The sequence below is a fragment of the Bufo gargarizans genome, chromosome 7 (assembly GCF_014858855.1).
Source record: "Bufo gargarizans isolate SCDJY-AF-19 chromosome 7, ASM1485885v1, whole genome shotgun sequence".
In the NCBI taxonomy this organism is placed as follows: domain Eukaryota; kingdom Metazoa; phylum Chordata; class Amphibia; order Anura; family Bufonidae; genus Bufo; species Bufo gargarizans.
Genome location: NC_058086.1, coordinates 42,990,805 through 43,016,155, shown reverse-complemented (window position 1 = coordinate 43,016,155; position 25,351 = coordinate 42,990,805). Strand labels below are relative to the sequence as shown.

Genomic DNA, 25,351 nt, shown 5'->3' with positions numbered 1-25,351 from the left:
TGTGCATTCCGTTTCCGTATGTCAGTTCCACAAAAAAAAAATGTCCTAAAGTGTCCGTAATGCGGACAGTAATAGGACTGTTCTATTAGGCTAGATGCACGCGATCAGGATTTCGTGCGGATTTGTGTGCGAAAAACGTAGGTCATGTACATTGTATTCTATGAGAATTTGAAATTCTCAATGCACACAATGCGGATTTTGACAATTTTATTTTTCTTGACCGGATTTTCTTCATTCGTTTAGTAAAACCCGCACCAGTTGATGTGGATTGACCGCACGGATTTGCCTGCGAACACCTGCGGATTGTCTGCACATGAATCCTGAGCGCATGCATGTACCCTTTGGGGCCGGCTGTTCGATTCCGCAAAATACGGAAGGCACACAGACGTCAACTGTGTTTTTTGCGGACTGCAAAATACATATGGTCGTGTGCATGAGTCTTTATACTGACGATGTATCCTCTGGATAGGTCATCAGTATCTGTTCCACACACCGGTGCCTCCTCAAAGAGCTGATGTCAGGGGTCCCAGGTATCGGACCCCCACCAATCACATACTGTTGACCTATCAAGTATAAAGGCCTCGGAAAACCCCTTTTGATATTGCCAGGCAGGGTGCAGCTATAACATTCCGTCTACACACAGACAATCCATGGCTGCACCCTGCCATATAAAAAGGGGTCCCCAGACTCCCCAGTCTCCGAGAACCCCTTTAAAAAAAAAAAAAAAAAAAAAAAAAAAAAAACACAACCCACACGAAAACCCCAGCAGGTGCTCAGTAACGCGCTCTGCGCCCCTTTAATGTGTAACATGTTGCAGCAAACAACCGATCCCAGCCTAATGCTACATTTGCACATTTTTAAAAGGCATGTTCACACACAGATCGGTTACAGAAACTTCTGCAACTGAAAATCAGTTTATCTGAATGGGGCCGTTTTGGCGGCGAGCACAAGGATTTCCGTAAGGTTCATTCAGATGGGAGAACTGCAAAAATTTCTGCAACCAATCCGCTGCATGTGAATTCACCCTAAAGAGGTTTTTTTGTTTTATAACGGTTTATCTTTCTAACAGAAGACGCAAAAAAGTTGAAAAAAAAAACAAAAAAATCATTTTTTATTTGTTTCACCATTAATATAAAGTTTTTTCGCATTTTAGATAAAGTATAAAGCTCTTCATGCAAACGGGTATAATAAGAAAACTTCAGCAAAATCAAAAGCACAAAAAACACTGAAGAGACATAAATATAAGAGAATATACACCGAGCAGCGCAGCGCGCAGCAAGCGGGGAAACAGACAACACTCACATGTCAGTTCTCTGAGGCACTCGGGCGGTTCTGGGGTATTAAACACCGGCCTCCCGCACATTGCATAGGCGGCCATTTTTGGCCTTAAAGTAGTTAGATACATTTTTAAAGGGAAACTCCACCTTCATTTTGGGCTGTTCACAGAGGGGGAGGAATTGGTTAATATATCAGGAAATAACGAGTGGAGTTTGCCCTTTAACCCAGTACAACTTAGGCTACTTTCACACTAGTGTTTTCAATTCCGCTATTGAGATCAGTCATAGGGTCTCTATACAGGAAGAAAACGCTTCCGTTTGGTCCCCATTCATTGTTAATGGGGACAAAACTGAACGAATAGCATTCTGTTCAGCTGCGTCCCCATCACGGACAGAATAACGCTGCAATGCAAGTCAATGGGGACAGATCCGTTTTCTCCGACAATAGAAAACGGATCCGTCCCCCACCGACTTTCAATGGTGTTCATGACGGATGCGTCATGGATGTAGAAGACATAATACAACCGGATCAGTTCATGACGGATGCATGCGGTTGTATTATTTTAACGGAAGGTTTTTTGCAGATCCACAAAAACCGCTAGTGTGAAAGCAGCCTTACTTTTCATTAGCACCCTGTAAGTCGTCGGGACACTACAACTCTCAGCATTGCAGACCTTTGCTTCCTAGGTTGCTGACTCCTAGCCTGTGCGGGAGCGGCAGGTGCCATTTAATGTGCAAATAAGCAATGTAAGAAATGTCAGGAACATAAAAAATAAAATAAAAAATTCCTTAAAGGAAGCTGGTTAGAGGAGCGATCCGTTATGGTGGAGGCTACAGATCATCGTCTTGTAAGGATGGGATCTGTGAAGTACGGCTTCCTGAGCTGCAGATCATCTTTGGCAAGGTTTTGGAGCACACGTCATTTCTCTCACACACGTCAAAAACGGGGACACGCCGATCGTTACATACAACTATAGTACAGAGCTGCCATCACTTTAGGAAACGGATTTTCACTTATAAAAAAGTCTAAATTCCAAACATTAACATGTGGACAGCGGCTCAATGATATTTACTAAAAAAAAAAGTCTCGTCCATGTAAACAGAGCGAGGGGCCTAAGAGGAGACGTTCCTACGACGGCTGCTCCAGTCAGTATCTCAAGTTGCGAAACTTTGGCCTTTTCAGGACCAACATCGGCTGCTTGATGGTAGGTTTGTCTCCGAAGAGTTTGGCTTCGCTCTCTGTTGTCGGGAAACGGCTGCGGTAGATCTCGGGATATTCTTTCTGAAACTGAGAGAGGAAATGGCATTGAATTGAACCAATTAGAACCCCCCCCCCCCCCAACGTGTCCAGGAAAGCCAAGCAACAACCCCCAGATGGAGGCTTGGAGCAGTAATGGCTTCCACACTGTGGTCTCCTTGCTTATAGGGGGCGGAAGGGGAATAAGAAATAAAATCCCCTCCATTTTCGGCAGACTCATGCGGTCACCAGACCGACCTGTTTGAGCTTCTTCTTCTTGTCCTTCACTGATAGATTCTTATCCTTCACGATGCTCTCCAGAAGCTCCATGATGGCGGCTTGTGAGGTGACCACCTTCTGCTCTTCAAACTCTCGTGTGCTGATCTGCTTACAGAAGTAGAAGCCCGGAGCCAGGTCCTTCATCTGTATATATTTAAAAAAAAAAAAATTTTTATAGGGACGATTATCCTGACGGCCAAAGAGACGACACCTTCCTTGAAGAAGGACCCAGGCTGAGGGAAGTTTCTCCTGCTGGGATGATCCCTTTAAACCTCTCATGTGCACACATTTCCTATGCCATGAGTAAAGACCACAATACGAGGGTCCGAAACGCGTAGACGTACTTTTGTATTTGTCTGTTGGACGTTTTTACCGCACCGCAAATAAAGAACCACTTGTTTGTCAAGAGCTGGCTTCCGTACCCATTTCTTCACACATTTCCTATGTACGCATGATAAATGACTTTCATTCTGCTTATGAATGGCAGGGCCTGGCGTAAACGCCTTTGGGGACCCGTCAGTTATCAGTGGGGTGACTATGCTTATGGGGGGGGGGGGGAGGGGGGGGGGAAATCTAGGATGGGACTGGAGAATATCCCACAGAGCATTATACAAACTGGATGCAACGCAGAATGTATCCCTGTAATGGCCGCCAATACGCCTTTTTAGAAAGGTATCCTACAGGTTTGGCTACACAACAACGAAAATACGTGTGACATGTCTGCAACCTGCCGTCATGCAACTACAGTACAGTATAGAAATGCGACTTGACTGTGAAAACGCAAGCGAGTTCTGTTTGACTTCCATGAGTCAAGGCTGGATTTTTTGCAACTGTCGCATGTCGCAGTGCGACGCCATTGGAAAGTATTACATGAAATGTTGTTGTGTAGCCATATCCTTAAAGCCAATGGTGGAAAACTCACATGCAACATGTATGGATTTTTTTGGGACACCATTGACAAACGTTACATGAAATGTCGCTATGTTGCTGAACGCCCTGCACTGATGCCGGCTTGGAGAGAGTTCTCCACCATCTAATGATGGGCCAGCTCCTGCATCCAGGGTGACCGGGCCGTGAGTAATGGAGGCTTCTCCCTTTGATTTTCCAGGAGATGCAGTTGGGGATCCCTGTGGAGTCGGCCCTGGAAGCCATGAAAGGATCCCAGGGCCGTCTGTGTCATAGTGGGAGATCATGACGTATACTGGTATACACATGGAAAACCGTAATCCATTAATGGAGTAGAGGGGTTCTCCCACCACAAGATCTCGTCAGCTATCCCCAGCGATCACGTGGACAGCACTCTATGGCAGTACAATAGAGACTGAGTGAAAGTCAGACAGTCAGCTGACACCGGAGACCCCACTCCTGTGATCAGTGGGGGTCTCCGCAGTCAGACCAACACCCATCAGTTACTTATCACAGGGATCAGCAACCCTCAGCACTCCAGCTGTTCTGAAACTACAACTCCCAGAATCCTCCTTTCTATTCTATGGGAGTTACAAGAGCAGCCAAGAAAGTGTGCATGCTGGGAGTCGTAGTTTCACAGCAGCTTGAGTGCCGAACGTTGCCGATCCCTGTCCTATCCTATGGACAGATCAGTCCTTATTGTGGGACAACTGCTTTAAACACCTGAGGGACATACAGCAACTGCTCAGAATATGAAATCTGGGATCAGACGTGTAGCTGCACCCCCCCCCTCCCCATCCCCATCACTTTTGCCTTTGTAACATACGTGTGACCGGAGATACTGGATGTGATCCTGTACGGCTGTCTGCAGGTAACAGGGCACCTGGAGGACCTCCTGGTGATGGTCCATGAGGAAGGAGACCAGTCTCGTGGCTAGCAGCTCGTCTAGATCGACCTCTTCAGCGCAGCACAGGACGCAGCGCGAGAACGTTTGGATCATCTGACAGAAGAAGAAAAGTTACACGGTGCAAAAAAAAAAAAAGAGGGCGCCACCGTCTGTGTACACAGCGCTGCCTTACCAGAGACCGGGTGCCCATGGCATCGTGCAGGCGCGGCATATCCACGTTCTGGCTCATGCGGGAGATCATTCTCATCAGCAGCTGGAGCTTCCTGCGGTTCGGAGGTGGGAGAAGCAGACAGCAGAGCTGGAGGGCGTCTATTGCCACCCGCTCCAAATGGGGCTGCAGCAAACCTGAGAGAAGGAGGGCACAAGTGAGAGCGGGGATGACAGGAGGACAATCTCTACAGGGCTGAAGACTTAAGTGGAATGACCAAGGGCTGAAGAACTGCAAATTTGCATTGGCCAAGTAGTATATGGTCTGCTGCTCTAGTCATACCCAGAGCTGCATTCACATTTCCACTAGCAGTCACTTGCAAATCCCAAGGTCAATCTCCAGCCCTTGTGACTCAGCTTAAAAGGGTTTTTCCTGGAGTAAAATATGGATGACCTATCCTCATTGGTGGGGGTCCGACTCCCAGCACCTCTGCTGATCAACTGTTTGAATAGGCTGCGGGACTCCAGCCTCTTCCTATGCTAGTGACGTCACCGTCATCAGTGAATGGGCCTGGGCTGCAATACCAAGTGCAGCCACTATACTACGTGCGGCGCTGTGCTTGGCTTGCTGTAAGGAAGCCGCAGAGCGCCCCAGCATCTTCAAACAGCTGATCGGTGGGGGCGCTGGGTGCAGGACCTTCACTGATCTGATGACCTAGCCCGAGTTTACGGCATCAATATTCTACTCCTGCAAAACCCCAGGTGTGCACAAGTGTCTGGGAATAGGCACCCTGAACTGTGAATGCAGCTTTGGGTGTGAATGCAGGATCACCAATAAAGTCCTAGATAAGGAATCGTAGCATTTTCCACAACTACTAAAAAGTCAGCCCTTTTGCATAGATTCTTCTTATCCATTGTGCAGACAAAAATCAGCTGTAGGACAGAGGAAGGGCGAGACCCACACAGCAAAGCCTGAACCCCACCAAGAGCCGCGTGCAGCTTTATTCTGAGCCTCCACCAGGGCGCATGCAGAACCCGGATTAGAACATCGCCCGGGGCCACCGATTCCTAGGTAAATCTCACACTTACCAGCATTATCCAAGTGGAATTAGGTTCTGAGCAAAACCCGGACTTACAACTTTCAGCTTTAGAAGTGTACGCATACGTGCGACTAGGCAAATAGATTCATTAGCATATTTTGCATGGGTTTGAGCTACAGCTCTGGAGGCGACTGGAGTAGAATTCGAGTGGGACTTGGAAACAGACTGTAAATAAACCCCTGTCGGGCTAACCAACAGTAGAATCCTGGCTTTAGATGTGAGCGGAGAAGGTCAGTAAATCAAAATATGTGCAGTCATTTCCTTTTTTTGGGGGGGGGGGGGGGGGGGTGGACATTTTATTGGGTAAGGTGAACCCACATGGTAGAAGAAGTCATTTCCTGAGGGTAGGTTCAGCCAAAGACAGAAGTAGATTCGAAAGGGATCAGAAATATAAAGCAAGGACCTCCACATCTCCTTCCTGCCGGATCCTCTTCTGGCTTTGGCCGAAAAACATGCAGCAAAATCTGCCCCAACCTCTTCCAAAATACTGTGTGTGAACCTACCCTAAGAGGACCCGATGGAAGGTTCAGGTCACTAGGGCGAGGCGCCTGTTAGAAGAGAGGGCAGAGGGAGTGGAGCGACCAGGGACTGCAGGACCAGACTACAGACAGGGTTTATTTGTAGTCTGTAACCATGGAGACAAGAGCTGTATACACAGGACTCAATCTAGATGCAATGGAGCAATACAAAAAGAATAAAAAATGTAAATGTATTAGGAAGTGATTGCAAGTTAGAAGTGCATGCACAGATTGGGGGAGAGGGAAAGCATGCAGGATTAGCGTGAGAAGCAGAACATGCATGACTAGGATTACAATGGATTATCAGGACTCACACAGACATGCGGGAAACGTGCAATACACGGTGTTAACCTTACTTGGAGTGCCAGTGCAGGACTGAGAAGCGTGCAGTGCAGAAGAGTTGGAGGGGACAGAACTGGAGAGCTCCATATTGCTCTGGCACAACCGTTTGGTGACCGCGATACCCGGGTCATCCCCTTCGCTTCCCTCAATAGAGCTCAAGCGTTTCTGCAGTCTACCTTGGCCAGCTTGCCCGGGTTTGATGGTAATCTCAGCCACTGGAGTGTTGATACTCGTGCACGACCCGAGACAGTCCCCCAGGCTCTGTGACCTAGGCAGTGCCCGGCAGTCAGCTCTGTGAGCGCCCTCTGCTGCGGAGTGATGGTGCTGCAGGGCACGGGCATTGCCTTCAGCAGCAGGCGCAGCTACATTGTTCACAACATGGTCAGATGGAGGGAGATTTGGGGACAGAGTCTGAGAAACTGGAGAACAAGCTTCTGGGGAATCACTTTCAGAATAGGACACATCCACGATTGCCTCCATTGAGCAACTGCGCAGCCGGACTTTAGAAGGGACATTGCAGTCCTTCCTGCAGGTGGCGAGGTTCTGACAGCTGCCACCCATCACCTTGCCATCCCTTGGCCGTCTGGCAAGGGAGTTGTATAGCTTCTCCCTGTTGGTGTTGTGCAAAGCAATGTCCTTGTGCTCCCTGCCAAGCTCTCCGAAACTCTGGTCGTCGTCCTCTTCCTCCTCTTCGTTGGGAACTTTCCGTACCAAGCTGAGGAGCAGGCATTCCGTAGATTTAAAGTTAGTGTTGCTTAATTGTGCGGACTGGGAGGACCGTGAAGCGGGCGCCTCTTTCTTTACTTTGTGCTTCCGGCTGCGCCTGTGGGGTACCGTAATGTAGCCACATACAACTAACCAGGAACGAAATAGAAGTTAGAATGTGCAGGGAGCGGTAAATAAATGTGCATGTTAGCAGCCGGCAGGTTAGTGGAGGACGGCAAAGCGAAGGAACAAAGACACAGCCAACAGCGTCATGCCGGCTCACTGCGACATTTATACTGGAAACTAAAGGAGGGAAGCAGGCTACAAAGACAATGCATCAGCCCCCACCTCTCCTGAAACACTCTGCGCTACTGGGGGCCCTCTCCCTTATATTAGGCTACTTTCACATCTGCGGTTTTTGTATTCTCTGACGGATCTCAAAACCAGAGCAAAAAGCAGTTCAGTCTGATTTAATGCATCCGTTCAGTTAGGATGAGGTTGTATTAAATCGAAACAGAACAAACCAGATCTGGCATTAAAATAAAAAAAAAAAAAAAAAAAAACACCTTTTTTTCGGATCCTGCACCATTGACATACATTGTTTTGGTGCCACATCCGTTTTTTTTTTCTGTTTTGCAGACCGGAAACAAAACCCGGTTTTATGTCTGGTGTACAAAACAGAACTGATGCATTCAGAATGCATGACGACAAAACCGAAGCCCAGAAACAATGCAGCCGTTTGAGGAGGAGCGATCGCAATAGCGAAAGCTTGTCCTCAATGTAGAGCTTCACCTCCACTGGACGGGCAGCCGACTATCGGGAAGGAACGCTTCCTTCCTAAAAATCAGCTGCGGCTCGGCCTGTGTAAAAACAGCCTTTGCCTATATCAGTTCTTTGCAACACGGTTCACTGCTAACTGCAGCAAGTACAGGTGAAGCACATGAAACCCACGGCAATCAGTGCTGAACTATTCGTGGTTTCTATGGGTCGAACAACCCACGTAAGGGTACAGCCACATACGGCAACTGCGGTGGAGATTATCCGCAGCAGGTTGGATGGTAAAGGTTAAAAGCTGCAGCATGAAACTAACATGCTGAGGATTGCAAACCAGAAGTGCAGGTAAGTTTACACTGAGGGCATTTGTGCTGCGTGTGGACGAGATTTCTGAAAAATCGCATCCAGCTTGTATTGTAAATTCTGCATATATTCACGCGGAAAATCTGCAGCATGTCTTCCAAAAATGGCCGTAACCTAATGGCGCACTTAGGGAGCAATTTAGGTAATAGGTGACAGCAGGGAAATCAAGTTCCGCACACCTGTCATCAATGGTGCATGTGAATTTTTGGAGCCATAGGGGACAACTATTTTCTAGAATGCCCTATTGATGTGCACCTCTGGTTATACAGGAGTGCGAGTACAAGAGTCGTTTTTCTAAAAAACAAACTTGCATTTCAGATTCTGCTTCCAAACAGCAGCATGGATCAGACTGCTCACATCTATGCTCCAGACGGCAGAGCGCACAGTATGGGAAACAGCGGTGTAGAAGCACATTACACCCTACAGCGCCGGCTCCTGTACGGTGCATGGACATGAGCAGCCAGGATCTGTGCCGCTGTTCGGGAGGAGATGCGGTAACGCAAAAATTATTACTGTGCCCATGCCTACTCTGTCATGGAGGTAATAGGACCCCCTCTATTAGGGAGGGTGAAAAGCAGCTTCAATCAGTAGCCCACACTCTATGAAGGGCTGCTTTTTCTTGAATACAAAAAAAGGGCAACATGTAAGTTAGTGGCTCCTTCCTGATGACCAGGGACCCAGCAGTTGGCAAGGGGTTACCACCCAGCGTAGCTACAGCCCTACTACACCTAAACTAGTCAAACAAGAGTGTTTGAGTAGTCTCCAAGGCATTGCTCCCGGTTAGCCAGAATCCTACTCTACACTGATGAGGGGCAACACCCCGAAACAGCTGTCTGTGGCTGGACAACTGGCTTAGGTCTTCCCCGTCACATCCTTAAAGCTTGTACAAGAGCGGTATCTTGACATAGGGGCCACTTAATATGGTGGATTTGGTGATCTCTGTAATGGGGACACCCCTTTGCTCGGTTTTCATTCCTTTGAGGGATATCTGGCTTTCACTGTGTTGAAGACCCATAACTGGGGCTCCTCGGTGGCATAACACCTAAACTAGTAGAACTCAACACTATGCCAGGATGATCAAGAGCGGGTACCGGGGCTCCACTTACCATGAATACAGCATACTCTGCCATGCAAGACAATGCGGTGGATGGAACCCTGCGCGCTACAGTTTGCAACGGAAGCATATGGGCCCGACTAGTGACTACAAGCTACCACAGCGTCGTCTCAGGCCACCAGACAGAAGACTTACCCAAGATATTAACAAACAGCTCATAATACTCGTAGGTGAGGAGAGGCTGCGGGAGATTTAAGAAGTAATCGGCGACCGTCCGGAAGACGTCGCGCTCAAAGCCGGGATAGGTCGGCTGGCTCAGGTCGTTATTATTTGGCCCTAAAAAAAACAAAAAACAACAACAAGAATGATACTGGGGAAGGCGTCACTAGAAGATACAATTTTAATGCTATGAATACAGCCTCAACATAAGACAGTTATTTGGACATGGTCAGAGCCATGAAAAATGAGAATTGGTTGCGGGGGGTGCACCCAAATACTTTTATTGCTCCAATACACTGACAATGGGGAGAGAGGAAAAAAAAAAAAAAAAAAAAAAAAAAAAAAAAAAAAAAAAAAACTTTACAAATTCATAAAAATTTTTTTCCTGTACTTGTGTGTACAGCTTCTACACACAGCCCTACGAGTCTCCATGGTAACCGACAAGCCCTGTGTAGTCCAATCCTGCACCCAGATTATACTCCCTTCTATATGTCCCCAACTTCCTGACAATTCAGGTCTGCTATAGACAAACTGTAGGGAAAATCTGAATGAAGACCATTTGTGCAGTTTTTTTTTTTTTAACTGACGGTGCATTGCAGAAATAAAATATGGTTGACAATGCGTAGGTAGCGCAAGAAAGGGCAGATGTAACGGTGTAACCCTAGACTACAGGGTTTGTCAGTACCAACAGAGATGCACATCTCTGCATAGGAGTTGAGGATCAACATTAGGAGAATTTTATGGTTTTGAGGTCGTCTTAAATTCCCTGTCACCAGACTGTGGACCAATCTGGTGGAGTAGAGAGGACTATGACTATGGTGGCCTGTGTTGCCCAACATTTGCACGCTGGCAGGAGATGATCACAATGTACGGCCTCACACACACGACTGTATCAGCAGTTTGGTTGTTTTGTTTTTTTTTTGCAGACCCAATGAATAGGTTCAAAAAACAAAAATAAAATGAAATAAATAAATGCAGATCGCACATGAGGCCTCAGCGGAACACTTCACTTCAGCTCCCCGGGACTCACAGTTTGCAAGGCACTTCATTGCAGACAGGACCCAGTGAGGAAGATCATCTAGAAGAACACAAGACACATCAGCGAGATGGAAGAAACAAGCGGATTCATGGACATTAGAGAAGATCTGAGAGATGCTTCACCGGTCCTGTCTTTCAGAAAGACGACTCCATGTTTGCTGGTGTGCGTCATGTTGTACATGATATGTCCGGGGTTGATCTGCGCAGGATTCAGGACTTCGTCCAATGTCGGCAAAGCGAGGATTTTCTGAAGACTGTGACAAATACAGCAGAGTAAAGAACACCATAAAACCGACCTACAGCCAAGCTGTGGCTACAAAGCTGCTGCGAAACTACAACTCCTGGCTGTCAGAACATACTGGGAGTTGTATTTTCAGACCCAGCACCGTTCTATGCTTTCCTCTCTGCAGGAACTGGCTCATTTCAAGTGAACGGGGACGGCTGCAGTTCCCTCCAGAGCTGTGCTCCCGGCCAGCTTCCTCAGAAGGGGACACAACTCCATGGCCCTTCTTCCCTAGACACTGTGGGCTCCCAGAGGTCGGCCCACCACTGACCATAGCCTAGAAACACTTTCATCACTATACTCAATGAGAACGACCCCCTTAAAGGGGTTGTCTCATCACAGACAGTGGGGGCACATTGCTAGGATATGCCCCCATTGTCTTATAGGTGCGGGTCCCACACCTATATCGGGAACGGAGACAACCCCTTTAATGGTTACCCCCCCCCTCCATATCTGCCCAGTCACAGACCTAAAATTGTGTCCTATAACATATAGAGGGCGTTTTCTGGGTTCAGGAAACTGACAGCCTACCCGCAGTTTAGACCCTCAATATCAGATGGGTGGGAGTCTGACTCTTGGTAACCCCTACAATCACCCGTTTAGTGATTGCGGCTAGCTGCCCGTTTATGGTTTACATGGGCCTTCTACTTTGTGGACGCAGTGCAGGACATTGCAGCTTCATCCATTCAAGTAAACGGGATGAAACGGCAATTCCTTGTAGCACTGCCAACCCTGGAGCCTGACACCCATCCCCACTCTGGGATCAAGCTGCTGCCCTTGTGCTTTACACTGCAGCTTTGCTTCTTCTAAATTGGTGGCTGTGCATCAAACGCCCAAAAAAGCCAGTAAAAGGAGACAGAAGGACGAGGACAAGTATAAGCTTCAGTAAACTAGATGAACACGTGTCAATAACCAAAAACGGCACCAGAGGGCGGTGTACGTACTGGATCAGGGCGATGTTACCCCAGATATCTTCCTCATCCTTCTTGGTGAGCTCCTTTGTTCCTGGGTTATCACTTTCCTTCTCTACCTCCATTACTTCAGGGGCTTCATTTTCATGTTCACCCTACGGGGAACAAATACAGTCAGTTTGATTTCAGCTCCGCACATCATGTCGATGCCTCATTTCATGCAATAATATTATTACATAGCCTTCAAAGAGAATGCAGCCAACATGAGACACGTGCCATTGTCAGCATAATCTAATGGTCTTGGTCCTATCTCGATATGTGCCCACAATTAGAAAGAAAATAAAAATATATAAAACACACATATATATATATATATATATATATATATATATATATATATATATATATATATATATATATATATATATACACACACACACATACTTTTCATTCTATGCAAATTAGCCTCTTAGTGCAACAAAGCTGTTGCAGTTGCACCCGAGGCTCTGCTCATTTTCATTCCCAGGCGGGTTCCCACCTTTTTGGCTGACAGGGCCAGGCAGTGTAGTGGTAATCAAGCCTGGCCTCTTTGATTGGCGCGCGCTGTACAGTACGGAGGCTAGCCTGGCTGATGGATGCATGCGCAGTACAGGTTCCATCAGCCCCGCTAGCTGCAGTACGTGCGCCAATCGAAGAGGACAGGCGAGAATACCACTACACTGCCTGGCCCTGTCACTCAAAGCTGCGGTGGGGACTGGCAGGGAATGAAAAGGAGCGGAGCCTCGGGTGCAAGGGCAACGCCTTCCTTGCACCAAGAGGCTAATTTGCATAAAACTAAAAATCTTGTTTTTTCTAATTGCGGGCGCATATCAAGAAAGGATAATCTAATGGTCTCGGTCCTAACAATCGCACATCTCTCATGTCATGTCAGCATTATCTTCACTATAGGGGAAAATATCACTGTTAGAAATTGGCATGCAGTGAATGCGGCTGAAAGTGAAAGTAAAAGCAGGTTTATTCTCAACTGGATTTCTAACAGTGATATCTCCTGCTGACCTTGGGCTAATGCTGTCATGTCAGCTTTCAAACAAGACCAGGCCCATGCTTCTAGCTGCTACCAAGCAAGAGATATCAGCAGCTAAAGCCCCTGCCCCCCAGAACTGCTGCCTGCGCCCAGACTAGGTACTTTCCCCACAGAACAGTTAGGTTAGTTAAAGGAGTTCTCCGCTTTGGACAATCCCTACTAGTTAGAAGAGTGCCTGGACAAGAAGCAGATCACAAAATGCACCCCCTGTTGGGAAACCTGGCAGCAAGTATTCAATATCCCTGCAGCGCCACCACAGGAGAAGTGAAGCATTACACAGGGTCCATTCATATCAATAGATGGCAGGACAGGTCCCCTAGAGTTAGAGACTCTTAGTACCCGCTCTGCACTCTATCCCAGAGACGACGATCCTGAAAAGGACCCTATACAAGATTTCAGAGCGACTGTCACACAGAACAGACCCTTTCAATATAAAATCCCCCTTTGTGAACGGCAGGGATGGAGCACCTCAGGTGTATTACTGTGGTTTGTACTCATTCTGTCCTTGCAGCCCTACATGCAACAAGGATCTGGTGGGCTTGTGCTTGTACACAGCAGCTAATCTAAGCAAGAGGAGCTGCAGTGTAAAGAAAGGGGGAGGGACAAAGCAGCAGCCTTAGCCACTGTGTTGCTGCCAAGCTGGACACTAGTCATAGCTCTGCGCAAATGAAGATTGCCTACCTTGCCGTCCAGAGATCCGCGTCTTTTAGGGGTCCTCTTGGAGAAATGAGGCATTTTGAAGAGATTCTCCTTCTCCTTGAAAACGTTCTCCAAGCTGCTCCTCTTCCACAGAGGCTGACGGCTGGGAATGGTCTTTATTGGGGACGTGGAGGGAAACCTGCTCCAAACAAGTTATTAGTCATAATGGAGAACGGCGCAGCCGATTCTGACCTATGCCTTGTAGAGCAGCTTCCTGGGACGTGGTTCTCCAGATGCTGTAAAACTACAACTCCCAGAATGCTCCATTCAGTCCTGTGGGATTTACAGCCGAGAAACTGTGTGCGCGCCGGGAGATTGCTGACCCCCGCTCTAGCTGCAACACTATAATTTCCAATATGCCCAAGGAGCCAAAGGTTGGCAGGGCATGGTGGAGCGCCAAAGGTTGCCGACCCCTGCAACCCTATTATTCCCAGCAAACCAAGATAGCGGAAGGTAGTCAGGGCACGGTGAGAGTTGTAGCTCCACAGCTGACGACTCCTGCTCTAGCAATTGCAAAGCTGTAACTCCCAGCATCTCCTGACAGCGGAAGGTTATCAGGGCATGGTGAGAGTTGTAGTTCTGCAACAGCAGGAGAAGCACAGGTTGGAGATCTCTGGTTACCTGAAGAGCTGGTGGTTGTCATCCAGGTCCTCGGTGCCCCATCTCCCCTTCAGGTCCTCGATGACGTGATTCTTCAAGAACTTCCTGAGGAGTTGGATCGTCTGCTGCCTCGTCACTTCGGAGCCAAAATTACTGTTGTTCTTGAGCAGGTGGTGCAGCCAGTCTATAGCGTCGGCGGACGTGAAGCAGTTCCCGTAGGTCTTGAAGTTCTGCCGATGCTTCTTCAACGGCATTCCGGCGCGGAAATACTTGGTGACTTCATTCCACTGGAAGAAAGAGGGACAAGAAGGGTCATTAGAGCCAAGTTCCCAGTAGAGGAGGCTCGGAACAGATCTCGCCCGGGTCCAGCAATGACAAGTTTCAGTCGGGCCTTAGGACTTACTTGAAGGCTTCTGCCCCCTAATATTCAGAGCGGAGCTCACCTTGAAGTCCCTGCTGGACTAATGGTAAGAACTGGGTCCCATATTCACCTCTAGTCATCAAAGCTGCCACAACCACCCCCATCGGGCACACGGCCCCCTAGCCGTCAGAGCAGGGACAGGCTCATCAACTAGTAATGGGAAGAGTCCGACAAGCCTGCGCCCTTCTCCGGACCACCCATGGAGATAGAAGATGGGAAATCCTCCCCGTGTACACTGTCCACCTGCTTTCAGGCGCACCACCCGTTTCTCATCCGATCTCCCACAATGCACTGCTCCCTGAGAGCAGCTTTAGATGTGACTAGAGAACAGAATACACAGACCAGGGCCGCCGCGGTGTGCAGGAGAACGCCTCCTGCCATCAGCCTGGTGCTGTACCGTATGACGGTAATATAATAAGACAGACGCCACATAACGAGCTGCTCATTATACACCGCACACGTCCCGGGCACCAAATTACACCAGAAACAGGAACGCGAGAAAGCCGAGTGACCGCATCCATGACGACTCCGTCACCCAGCTTTCCCAGATACAGATAGACTAAGTAATATAAAGATGGAAGAGGAGGGTCACCGGACGTTAGGGACAGAGTCACAGGGGGCCCCTCCAGGAAATACCGCCGCCTGGACTCACTTATACAACCTAGTAATCAGCCTGGGGCGGGGGAGGGGGACACATGGGAAACTTCACCAGTCCCACCCCAGGGACCAGATGGAAACCAGTCTGTGAGGGGGAGCGAACCAGTGGTTATATGGGAAGCAAATCCCAGAGGACCCCATAAAATGACTTATTGTCTGCTGTCACATGGACCATACATGACCAGCCGTGTGTGTGTGTAACATGGACCATACATGACCAGCCGTGTGTGTGTGCAACATGGACCATACATGACCAGCCGTGTGTGTGTGCAACATGGACCATACATGACCAGCCGTGTGTGTGTGTGTGTGTGTAACATGGACCATACATGACCAGCCGTGTGTGTGTGTGACATGGACCATACATGACCAGCCGCGTGTGTGTGTGTGTGTGACATGGACCATACATGACCAGCCGCGTGTGTGTGTGTGACATGGACCATACATGACCAGCCGCGTGTGTGTGTGTGTGTGTGACATGGACCATACATGACCAGCCGCGTGTGTGTGTGTAACATGGACCATACATGACCAGCCGCGTGTGTGTGTGTAACATGGACCATACATGACCAGCCGTGTGTGTGTGTGTGACATGGACCATACATGACCAGACCGTGTGTGTGTGTGTGTGTGTGACATGGACCATACATGACCAGCCGTGTGTGTGACATGGACCATACATGACCAGCCGTGTGTGTGTGGTGGTGACATGGACCATACATGACCAGCCGTGTGTGTGTGTGTGTGACATGGACCATACATGACCAGCCGTGTGTGTGTGTGTAACATGGACCATACATGACCAGCCGTGTGTGTGTGTGTGACATGGACCATACATGACCAGCCGTGTGTGTGTGTGTGACATGGACCATACATGACCAGCCGTGTGTGTGTGTGTGTAACATGGACCATACATGACCAGCCGTGTGTGTGACATGGACCATACATGACCAGCCGTGTGTGTGTGTGTGACATGGACCATACATGACCAGCCGTGTGTGTGTGTGACATGGACCATACATGACCAGCCGTGTGTGTGTGTGTGTGACATGGACCATACATGACCAGCCGTGTGTGTGTGTGTGTGACATGGACCATACATGACCAGCCGTGTGTGTGTGTGTGTAACATGGACCATACATGACCAGCCGTGTGTGTGTGTGTGAGACATGGACCATACATGACCAGCCGTGTGTGTGTGTGTGTGAGACATGGACCATACATGACCAGCCGTGTGTGTGTGTGTGAGACATGGACAAAACATGACCAGCCCGTGTGTGTGTGTGTGAGACATGGACCATACATGACCAGCCGTGTGTGTGTGTGTGACATGGACCATACATGACCAGCCGTGTGTGTGTGTGTGTGTGTGTGTGTGTGTGTAACATGGACCATACATGACCAGCCGTGTGTGTGTGTGTGTGTAACATGGACCATACATGACCAGCCGTGCGTGTGTGTGTAACATGGACCATACATGACCAGCCGTGCGTGTGTGTGTGTGTGTAACATGGACCATACATGACCAGCCGTGCGTGTGTGTGTGTGTAACATGGACCATACATGACCAGCCGTGTGTGTGTGTGTGTGTGTGTGTAACATGGACCATACATGACCAGCCGTGTGTGTGTGTGACATGGACCATACATGACCAGCCGTGTGTGTGTGTGACATGGACCATACATGACCAGCCGTGTGTGTGTGTGACATGGACCATACATGACCAGCCGTGTGTGTGTTGTGTGTGTGTGTGGAGACATGGACCATACATGACCAGCCGTGTGTGTGTGTGTGTGTGTAACATGGACCATACATGACCAGCCGTGTGTGGTGTGTGTGTAACATGGACCATACATGACCAGCCGTGTGTGTGTAACATGGACCATACATGACCAGCCGTGTGTGTGTGTGTGTGTGTGTGTAACATGGACCATACATGACCAGCCGTGTGTGTGTGTGTGTGTGTGTAACATGGACCATACATGACCAGCCGTGTGTGTGTGGTGTGTAACATGGACCATACATGACCAGCCGTGTGTGTGTGTGACATGGACCATACATGACCAGCCGTGTGTTGTGTGTGACATGGACCATACATGACCAGCCGTGTGTGTGTGTGGTGTTGTGTGAGACATGGACCATACATGACCAGCCGTGTGTGTGGTGTGTGTGTAACATGGACCATACATGACCAGCCGTGTGTGTGTGTGTGTGTAACATGGACCATACATGACCAGCCGTGTGTGTGTGTGTGTGTGTGTAACATGGACCATACATGACCAGCCGTGTGTGTGTGTGTGTGTGTAACATGTACCATACATGACCAGCCGTGTGTGTGTGTGTGTAACATGGACCATACATGACCAGCCGTGTGTGTGTGTGTGTAACATGTACCATACATGACCAGCCGTGTGTGTGTGTGTGTGTGTGTGTAACATGTACCATACATGACCAGCCGTGTGTGTGTGTAACATGTACCATACATGACCAGCCGTGTGTGTGTGTGTGTAACATGTACCATACATGACCAGCCGTGTGTGTGTGTGTGTAACATGTACCATACATGACCAGCCGTGTGTGTGTGTGTGTGTGTGTGTGTGTGTGTGTGTGTGTGTGTGTAACATGGACCATACATGACCAGCTGTGTGTGTAACATGGACCATACATGACCAGCTGTGTGTGTGTGTGTGTGTGTAACATGTACCACACATGACCAGCCGTGTGTGTGTGTGTGTGTGTGTGTGTGTGTGTGTGTGTGTGTGTGTGTGTGTGTGTGTGTGTGTGTGTGTGTGTGTGTGTGTGTGTGTGTGTAACATGTACCATACATGACCAGCCGTGTGTGTGTGTGTAACATGGACCATACATGACCAGCCGTGTGTGTAACATGGACCATACATGACCAGCCGTGTGCATGTACCATGTATACTATTTATATCAGCTCTATGTCATTATGTGCACAGAACACCCCATCCCCCCTCTAATGAAAGTCGCAGCCCGGTCCCCACCACGCGGCGCCCCGCAGTTACCAGTTTGGTGGCCCGGTACGGCCCCGGGGTGATGATACGACTCTCCATCTCCCGGTACAGGTGACCCGAGCCGCCCGCGGCCCTTTAATCCGCCCGAAGCACGTGACCAGACCTCCGGACCCGCAACCGTTCACCAAGGAGGTTTGAAAAATGAGTACAAAATGAGCCGAGTCGTGATTGGCGCAATGAAACGGTCATGTGACACACCACCCACCTATCAGCACTTAGTAAGCGGAGAAGCCGTCCTGCTGAGTGGAGGAGGCGAGAGGGGCGGGGCGCCGGGGACGTGACCGGGGAACGGAGCGTCCTCTGGTGCGAGGGTGAATCTACGGCCGAGTCTGGATCGCTGTGCCTTCTAAACGGGTGTGGAACTACCACTCCCAGCATGCACTGGTATTCCAACGTCAGGGTTTGATGAGAGTAGTAGTTTCACTTCAGAAGGGGAGTTATAAGTTACAGGTCAAACATTTACATTCAGTGTTCAGCAGCCCCATAACAGTGTCATCCACAGATCCCCCCATAACAGTGTCATCCACAGATCCCCCCCATAACAGTGTCATCCACAGATCCCCCGCAACAGTGTCATCCACAGATCCCCCCCATAACAGTGTCATCCACAGATCCCCCATAACAGTCACCCACAGATCCTCCATAACAGTGTCATCCACAGATCCCCCATAATAGTGTCATCACAGATCCCCCATAAGTGTCATCACAGATCCCCCATAAGTGTCATCCACAGATCCCCCCAGGGCCGGTGCAAGGATTTTTGCCAACACAAGCGAAGCTACATTTTAGCGCCCCCCCCCCCTTTCCCGCGCCCCATCCATGATCACATCATTAACCCCCGCCCAGACGGCCCTGGCCCCATCCTGATCACATCATTACCCCCTATTGACAATAGGGGGTAATGATGTGATCATGGATGGGGCCAGGGCCGACCGGGCGGGAGGGGTGGGAATGATGTGCCATGGGGGGGAGAAATGTGACACACAATAGGCTATTGTGTCACATTTCTCCCCCCCCATGGCACTTAATCCCCCCCCTGACGGACGGCTCTGGCCCCATCCATGATCACATCATTACCCCCTATTGTGTCACATTTTACCCCCCCATGGAACATCATTCCCCCCCCCCCGGCCGACCCTTCCTGGCGGCCTGGCCCCATTCCCATGTCACATACAGTGGCATACTCAGAGTACAGACATTTACATTGTCCCCCCTGCCCTCCCTCCATCATGTCACGGTCACACAAACTAGCGCCAGAGCAGAGGCGCTCAGGCTTAGCATGGCATCAATGATGTGTTTAAAAAAATTAATTACAAAACAACAATAATTAATATTAGGGGGGGGGGCGGGGTGTGTGACCCCCCCAATATTAATGATTGTTTTGTAATTAATTTTTTAAACACATCATTGATGCCATGCTAAGCCTGAGCGCCTCTGCTCTGGCGCTAGTCAGTGTGTGCGCTAGCCTAGCGCTTTTTGCTCATGGGCGCTCATCTCATCATTTTGAATTAATTTTAAACTGGTGTGACTCTTTATAAAATAGCATTAAAAATTCAATTCAGACCTACGCCTACCCTAACAAGTCCTGACCTGTCCTGTCCTGACCACGTCTCCTGCTGCTGCTGGCTGCCAGAGGGCCAGAGGGCCAGTGTGCGTCTGAATCATCTGCTCTCATCTTACTGGCGGGCGCGGCTGCCTGTGTCTGACTCAGACACAATCAGTTAGCTCGAGCCTCGCCTATGGTACCTGCGCTACCCGCCGCCGCCGTGCCGCTCTCACACCAGTCACGCCCCCTCTGCAGGTGACTGTGTTGTGTACTGTTGCCCTGACTACGATGAGCGCCGCCGGCCGACGCACGCAGGCTGGGGACGGGTGGTAATGTTGCCCTGACTATGACGAGCGCCGCGGCTGCCGGCCGGCACACGCAGGCTGGGGGCGGGCAGGTTCACTGACGGTGGCGGCGCTGCAGCACAAGCAAGTGCAAAAAAAAAAAAAAAAAAAAAAACGGCATTCATTCATTCTTCCGTTCTTCCGCCCTGCGCAGGGCGCGCCCTAAGGCAGCCGCTTGGTCTGCCTTATGGTAGCGCCGGCCCTGGATCCCCCACAACAGTGTCCTCCACAGATCCCCCCACAACAGTGTCATCCACAGAGCCCCCCCATAACAGTGGCATCCACAGATCCCTCATAACAGTGTCATCCACAGAGCCCCCATAAGTGTCATCCACAGATCCCCACAACAGTGTCCTCCACAGATCCCCCCACAACAGTGTCCTCCACAGATCCCCCCACAACAGTGTCATCCACAGATCCCCCATAACAGTGTCATCCACAGATCCCCCATAACAGTGTCACCCACAGATCCCCCATAACAGTGTCATCCACAGATCCCCCATAACAGTGCCATCCACAGATCCCCCATAACAGTGCCATCCACAGATCCCCCATAACAGTGCCATCCACAGATCCTCCATAACAGTGTCATCCACAGATCCCCCATAACAGTGTCACCCACAGATGCCCCATAACAGTGTCATCCACAGATCCCCCCCATAAGTGTCATCCACAGAACCCCATAACAATATCCTCCACAGATCCCCCATAACAGTGTCATCCACAGATCCCTCATAAAAATATCCTCCACAGATCCCCCCACAACAGTGTCATCCACAGATCCCCCATAACAGTGCTGTCCACAGATCCCCCACAACAGTGTCATCCACAGATCCCCATAACAGTGTCATCCACAGATCCCTCATAAAAATATCCTCCACAGATCCCCCATAACAGTGTCATCCACAGATCCCTCATAAAAATATCCTCCACAGATCCCCCATAACAGTGCCATCCACAGATCCCCCACAACAGTGTCATCCACAGATCCCCCATAACAGTGTCATCCACAGATCCCCCATAACAGTGTCATCCACAGATCCCCCATAACAGTGTCACCCACAGATGCCCCATAACAGTGTCACCCACAGATGCCCCATAACAGTGTCATCCACAGATCCCCCCATAAGTGTCATCCACAGATCCCCCATAACAGTGTCATCCACAGATCCCCCATAACAGCGTCATCCACAGATCCCCCACAACAGTGTCATCCACAGATCCCCCATAACAGTGCCATCCACAGATCCCCCATAACAGTGCCATCCACAGATCCCCCATAACAGTGTCATCCACAGATCCCCCATAACAGTGTCACCCACAGATGCCCCATAACAGTGTCATCCACAGATCCCCCCCATAAGTGTCATCCACAGAACCCCATAACAATATCCTCCACAGATCCCCCATAACAGTGTCATCCACAGATCCCTCATAAAAATATCCTCCACAGATCCCCCATAACAGTGTCATCCACAGATCCCCCCACAACAGTGTCATCCACAGAACCCCCATAACAGTGCTGTCCACAGATCCCCCACAACAGTGTCATCCACAGATCCCCCATAACAGTGTCATCCACAGATCCCTCATAAAAATATCCTCCACAGATCCCCCATAACAGTGTCATCCACAGATCCCTCATAAAAATATCCTCCACAGATCCCCCATAACAGTGCCATCCACAGATCCCCCACAACAGTGTCATCCACAGATCCCCCATAACAGTGTCATCCACAGATCCCCCATAACAGTGTCATCCACAGATCCCCCATAACAGTGTCACCCACAGATCCCCCATAACAGTGTCACCCACAGATGCCCCATAACAGTGTCATCCACAGATCCTCCCACAACAGTGTCATCCACAGATCCCCCATAACAGTGCCGTCCACAGATCCCCCACAACAGTGTCATCCACAGATCCCCCATAACAGTGTCATCCACAGATCCCTCATAAAAATATCCTCCACAGATCCCCCATAACAGTGTCATCCACAGATCCCTCATAAAAATATCCTCCACAGATCCCCCATAACAGTGCCATCCACAGATCCCCCACAACAGTGTCATCCACAGATCCCCCATAACAGTGTCATCCACAGATCCCCCATAACAGTGTCATCCACAGATCCCCCATAACAGTGTCACCCACAGATCCCCCATAACAGTGTCACCCACAGATGCCCCATAACAGTGTCATCCACAGATCCCCCCATAAGTGTCATCCACAGATCCCCCATAACAGTGTCATCCACAGATCCCCCATAACAGTGTCATCCACAGATCCCCCATAAAAATATCCTCCACAGATCCCCCATAACAGTGTCATCCACAGATCCCCCACAACAGTGTCATCCACAGATCCCCCACAACAGTGTCATCCACAGATCCCCCATAACAGTGCCATCCACAGATCCCCCATAACAGTGTCATTGTCACGACCCCTGGTCATGGTCGTGACTCCTTGGGAGCCGCATGCAGTTATCCGCGGTCTGGTGTTGTCGCAACCGCAGCTGGGGGCACTTAGTGGTTTGCCTCAGGTGCGGTTGCCGCGAATAACAGGCATGCGTGCGGTTGCCCTTGGCAACGTGTTTTGGTGTGCACGTCCTTCGTCTGTGTTTGTGTGCACTTCCTGGTCTGTTTGTTGTGCACGAGGTTGTATGCACTTGGACACCTCCCTTCACCTGCGGTTGTCCGCGGCAACGTCTGGTGTTGTGCATGTGGTGGCAGGGTCTCTGCCTGCTGGTTGTTCTGCAGGACACGGTGGCCACGCATGCCGTTGCCAGCGGTGACAGGTGAGTGAGTGTGTGTGCTATTCCCCTTTAAGTTGGTGTTTTCCCTTCTGTGGTGTAGGAAGGGTTAACTCCCTTCCCAGTGTGTGTGTTGTCACTGGGTGTGGTTGACTGGTGGGTGTGGCCTTTTGGCCTATATAGCCTGAGTCTCTTGCAGGCTTCAGTAGGTTGCTCTCAGCCATGCTGGCTGGAGCAGCTGCCTGTCTTCTCCATCTGCCTGGTGAGGACCATCCTTCTGGTCATAAAACCTTTGTCAGTAAATCTTATGTTTCATGGTGTTCCAGGTGTGTGTGGGGTTTTATGTTAGTGCAGCTTGTGGTCCTGGGTTCCTGTGTGATGTCTGGTGTGTGCTGTGTTCGTTGGTGTCTGAACCGCAGCACCTGCACATGGGATCCAGGGTTTGTTGTCTGTGGCAGGTGAGTGATGTGTTGGTCCCATTTGCCTGTCACTGCCATAAGTTCTGTTATTGTATTCCCCTGTGTTGCTTGGCCGTTGAGACTCCTGCTCCCCCGTGCCTAGGAGGAGCAGGTCGTCTCACTCTGTCCCCTAGTACAGGGCTGACTTGAGGGCTTGTAGGGACTTTAAGGTTCCGGCGTATGAGTCCTCCTACCACCAAGGTCGGCTCATACAGATAGGAGACGGGGTCAGCGTTAGGGATGCAATAGGAGGTGACCTGTTCCCTAACTCTGTGGTCCCGGCCAAGGGGGAACCCTACCATCTCCTGGCACCGCACGTCTGAGGATTTCCCCCATCCTCAGCTGTGACAGTCACTCACAGATGCCCCATAACAGTGTCATCCACAGATCCCCCCCATAAGTGTCATCCACAGAACCCCATAACAGTGCCCTCCGCAGATCCCCCATAACAGTGCCCTCCGCAGATCCCCCATAACAGTGCCCTCCGCAGATCCCCCATAACAGTGCCCTCCGCAGATCCCCCATAACAGTGCCCTCCGCAGATCCCCCATAACAGTGCCCTCCGCAGATCCCCCATAACAGTGCCCTCCGCAGATCCCCCATAACAGTGCCCTCCGCAGATCCCCCATAACAGTGCCCTCCGCAGATCCCCATACAGTGCCCTCCGCAGATCCCCATAACAGTGCCCTCCGCAGATCCCCCATAACAGTGCCCTCCGCAGATCCCCCATAACAGTGCCCTCCGCAGATCCCCCATAACAGTGCCCTCCGCAGATCCCCCATAACAGTGCCCTCCGCAGATCCCCCATAACAGTGCCCTCCGCAGATCCCCCATAACAGTGCCCTCCGCAGATCCCCCATAACAGTGCCCTCCGCAGATCCCCCATAACAGTGCCCTCCGCAGATCCCCTAACAGTGCCCTCCGCAGATCCCCATAACAGTGCCCTCCGCAGATCCCCCCATAACAGTGCCCTCCGCAGATCCCCCATAACAGTGCCCTCCGCAGATCCCCCATAACAGTGCCCTCCGCAGATCCCCCCCATAACAGTGCCCTCCGCAGATCCCCCCATACAGTGCCCTCCGCAGATCCCCCCCATAACAGTGCCCTCCGCAGATCCCCCCCATAACAGTGCCCTCCGCAGATCCCCCCCATAACAGTGCCCTCCGCAGATCCCCCCCATAACAGTGCCCTCCGCAGATCCCCCCATAACAGTGCCCTCCGCAGATCCCCCCATAACAGTGCCCTCCACAGATCTTATTCTGTAAATTTTCCTGGCCGGTCAGACACATTAGTGTGACCCCACAGTGCGGCTGACCAACCCACCTAGTGACTTGTGGCCATTGGTTGCCATGAGTGGCTGTGCCTTTGCCGCACCGTGGGGTCACACTCTTAGGCCTCATGTACACGACCGTTGTTTTGGTCCGCATCCGAGCCTCAGTTTTTGCGGCTTGGCTGAGGACCTATTGAATTCAATGGGGCCGCTAAAGATGCGGACAGCACTCCGTTGCTCCGCTCCGTGGTCCGCAAAAAAAATATAACCTGGCTTATTCTTGTCCGTTTTGCGGGCAACGATAGGCAGTTATATTAATGGCTGTCCGTGCCGTTCTGCAAATTGTAGACCCAAGTCGAGCCAAGTGTGCATGTGTCTCGGGGGCAGAAGAGTTGTCTTGGGTGGTTTGGCCAGCTTCCTCAGT

General features: G+C 50.2%; 1 protein-coding gene across 5 annotated transcripts; it reads right to left on the bottom strand.

Moving 5' to 3' along the window:
• Nucleotides 1–1,127: 1,127 nt before the first annotated feature.
• Nucleotides 1,128–18,685, bottom strand: DEPDC1 (DEP domain containing 1). Of its 5 annotated transcripts, none has more exons than XM_044301257.1 (12): nucleotides 18,548–18,685; nucleotides 14,465–14,730; nucleotides 13,826–13,982; nucleotides 12,094–12,215; nucleotides 10,990–11,120; nucleotides 10,814–10,906; nucleotides 9,805–9,945; nucleotides 6,728–7,567; nucleotides 4,779–4,951; nucleotides 4,526–4,699; nucleotides 2,773–2,937; nucleotides 1,128–2,565 (listed from the first exon to the last, which is right to left on the bottom strand). In XM_044301257.1, the coding sequence occupies exons 1-12, from the start codon at nucleotides 18,593–18,595 to the stop codon at nucleotides 2,425–2,427; spliced, it is 2,451 nt and encodes an 816-aa protein (XP_044157192.1). In that variant the 5' UTR covers nucleotides 18,596–18,685; the 3' UTR covers nucleotides 1,128–2,424. The 5 variants fall into 5 exon arrangements, with proteins under 5 accessions (XP_044157192.1, XP_044157194.1, XP_044157193.1 ...); XM_044301259.1 differs by having other exon boundaries at nucleotides 6,890–7,567; XM_044301258.1 differs by having other exon boundaries at nucleotides 10,859–10,906.
• Nucleotides 18,686–25,351: the final 6,666 nt, after the last annotated feature.

Excerpts from the sequence above, each read along its gene's own strand:
- DEPDC1 (XM_044301257.1), bottom strand. The coding sequence starts at position 18,595 with ATGGAGAGTCGTATCATCACCCCGGGGCCGTACCGGGCCACCAAACTG. Across the intron at positions 12,216-13,825 it reads GCGGATCTCTGGACGGCAAG|GGTGAACATGAAAATGAAGC; the intron begins GTAGGCAATCTT and ends TGTTCCCCGTAG. Across the intron at positions 11,121-12,093 it reads GGTAACATCGCCCTGATCCA|TCTTCAGAAAATCCTCGCTT; the intron begins GTACGTACACCG and ends TATTTGTCACAG.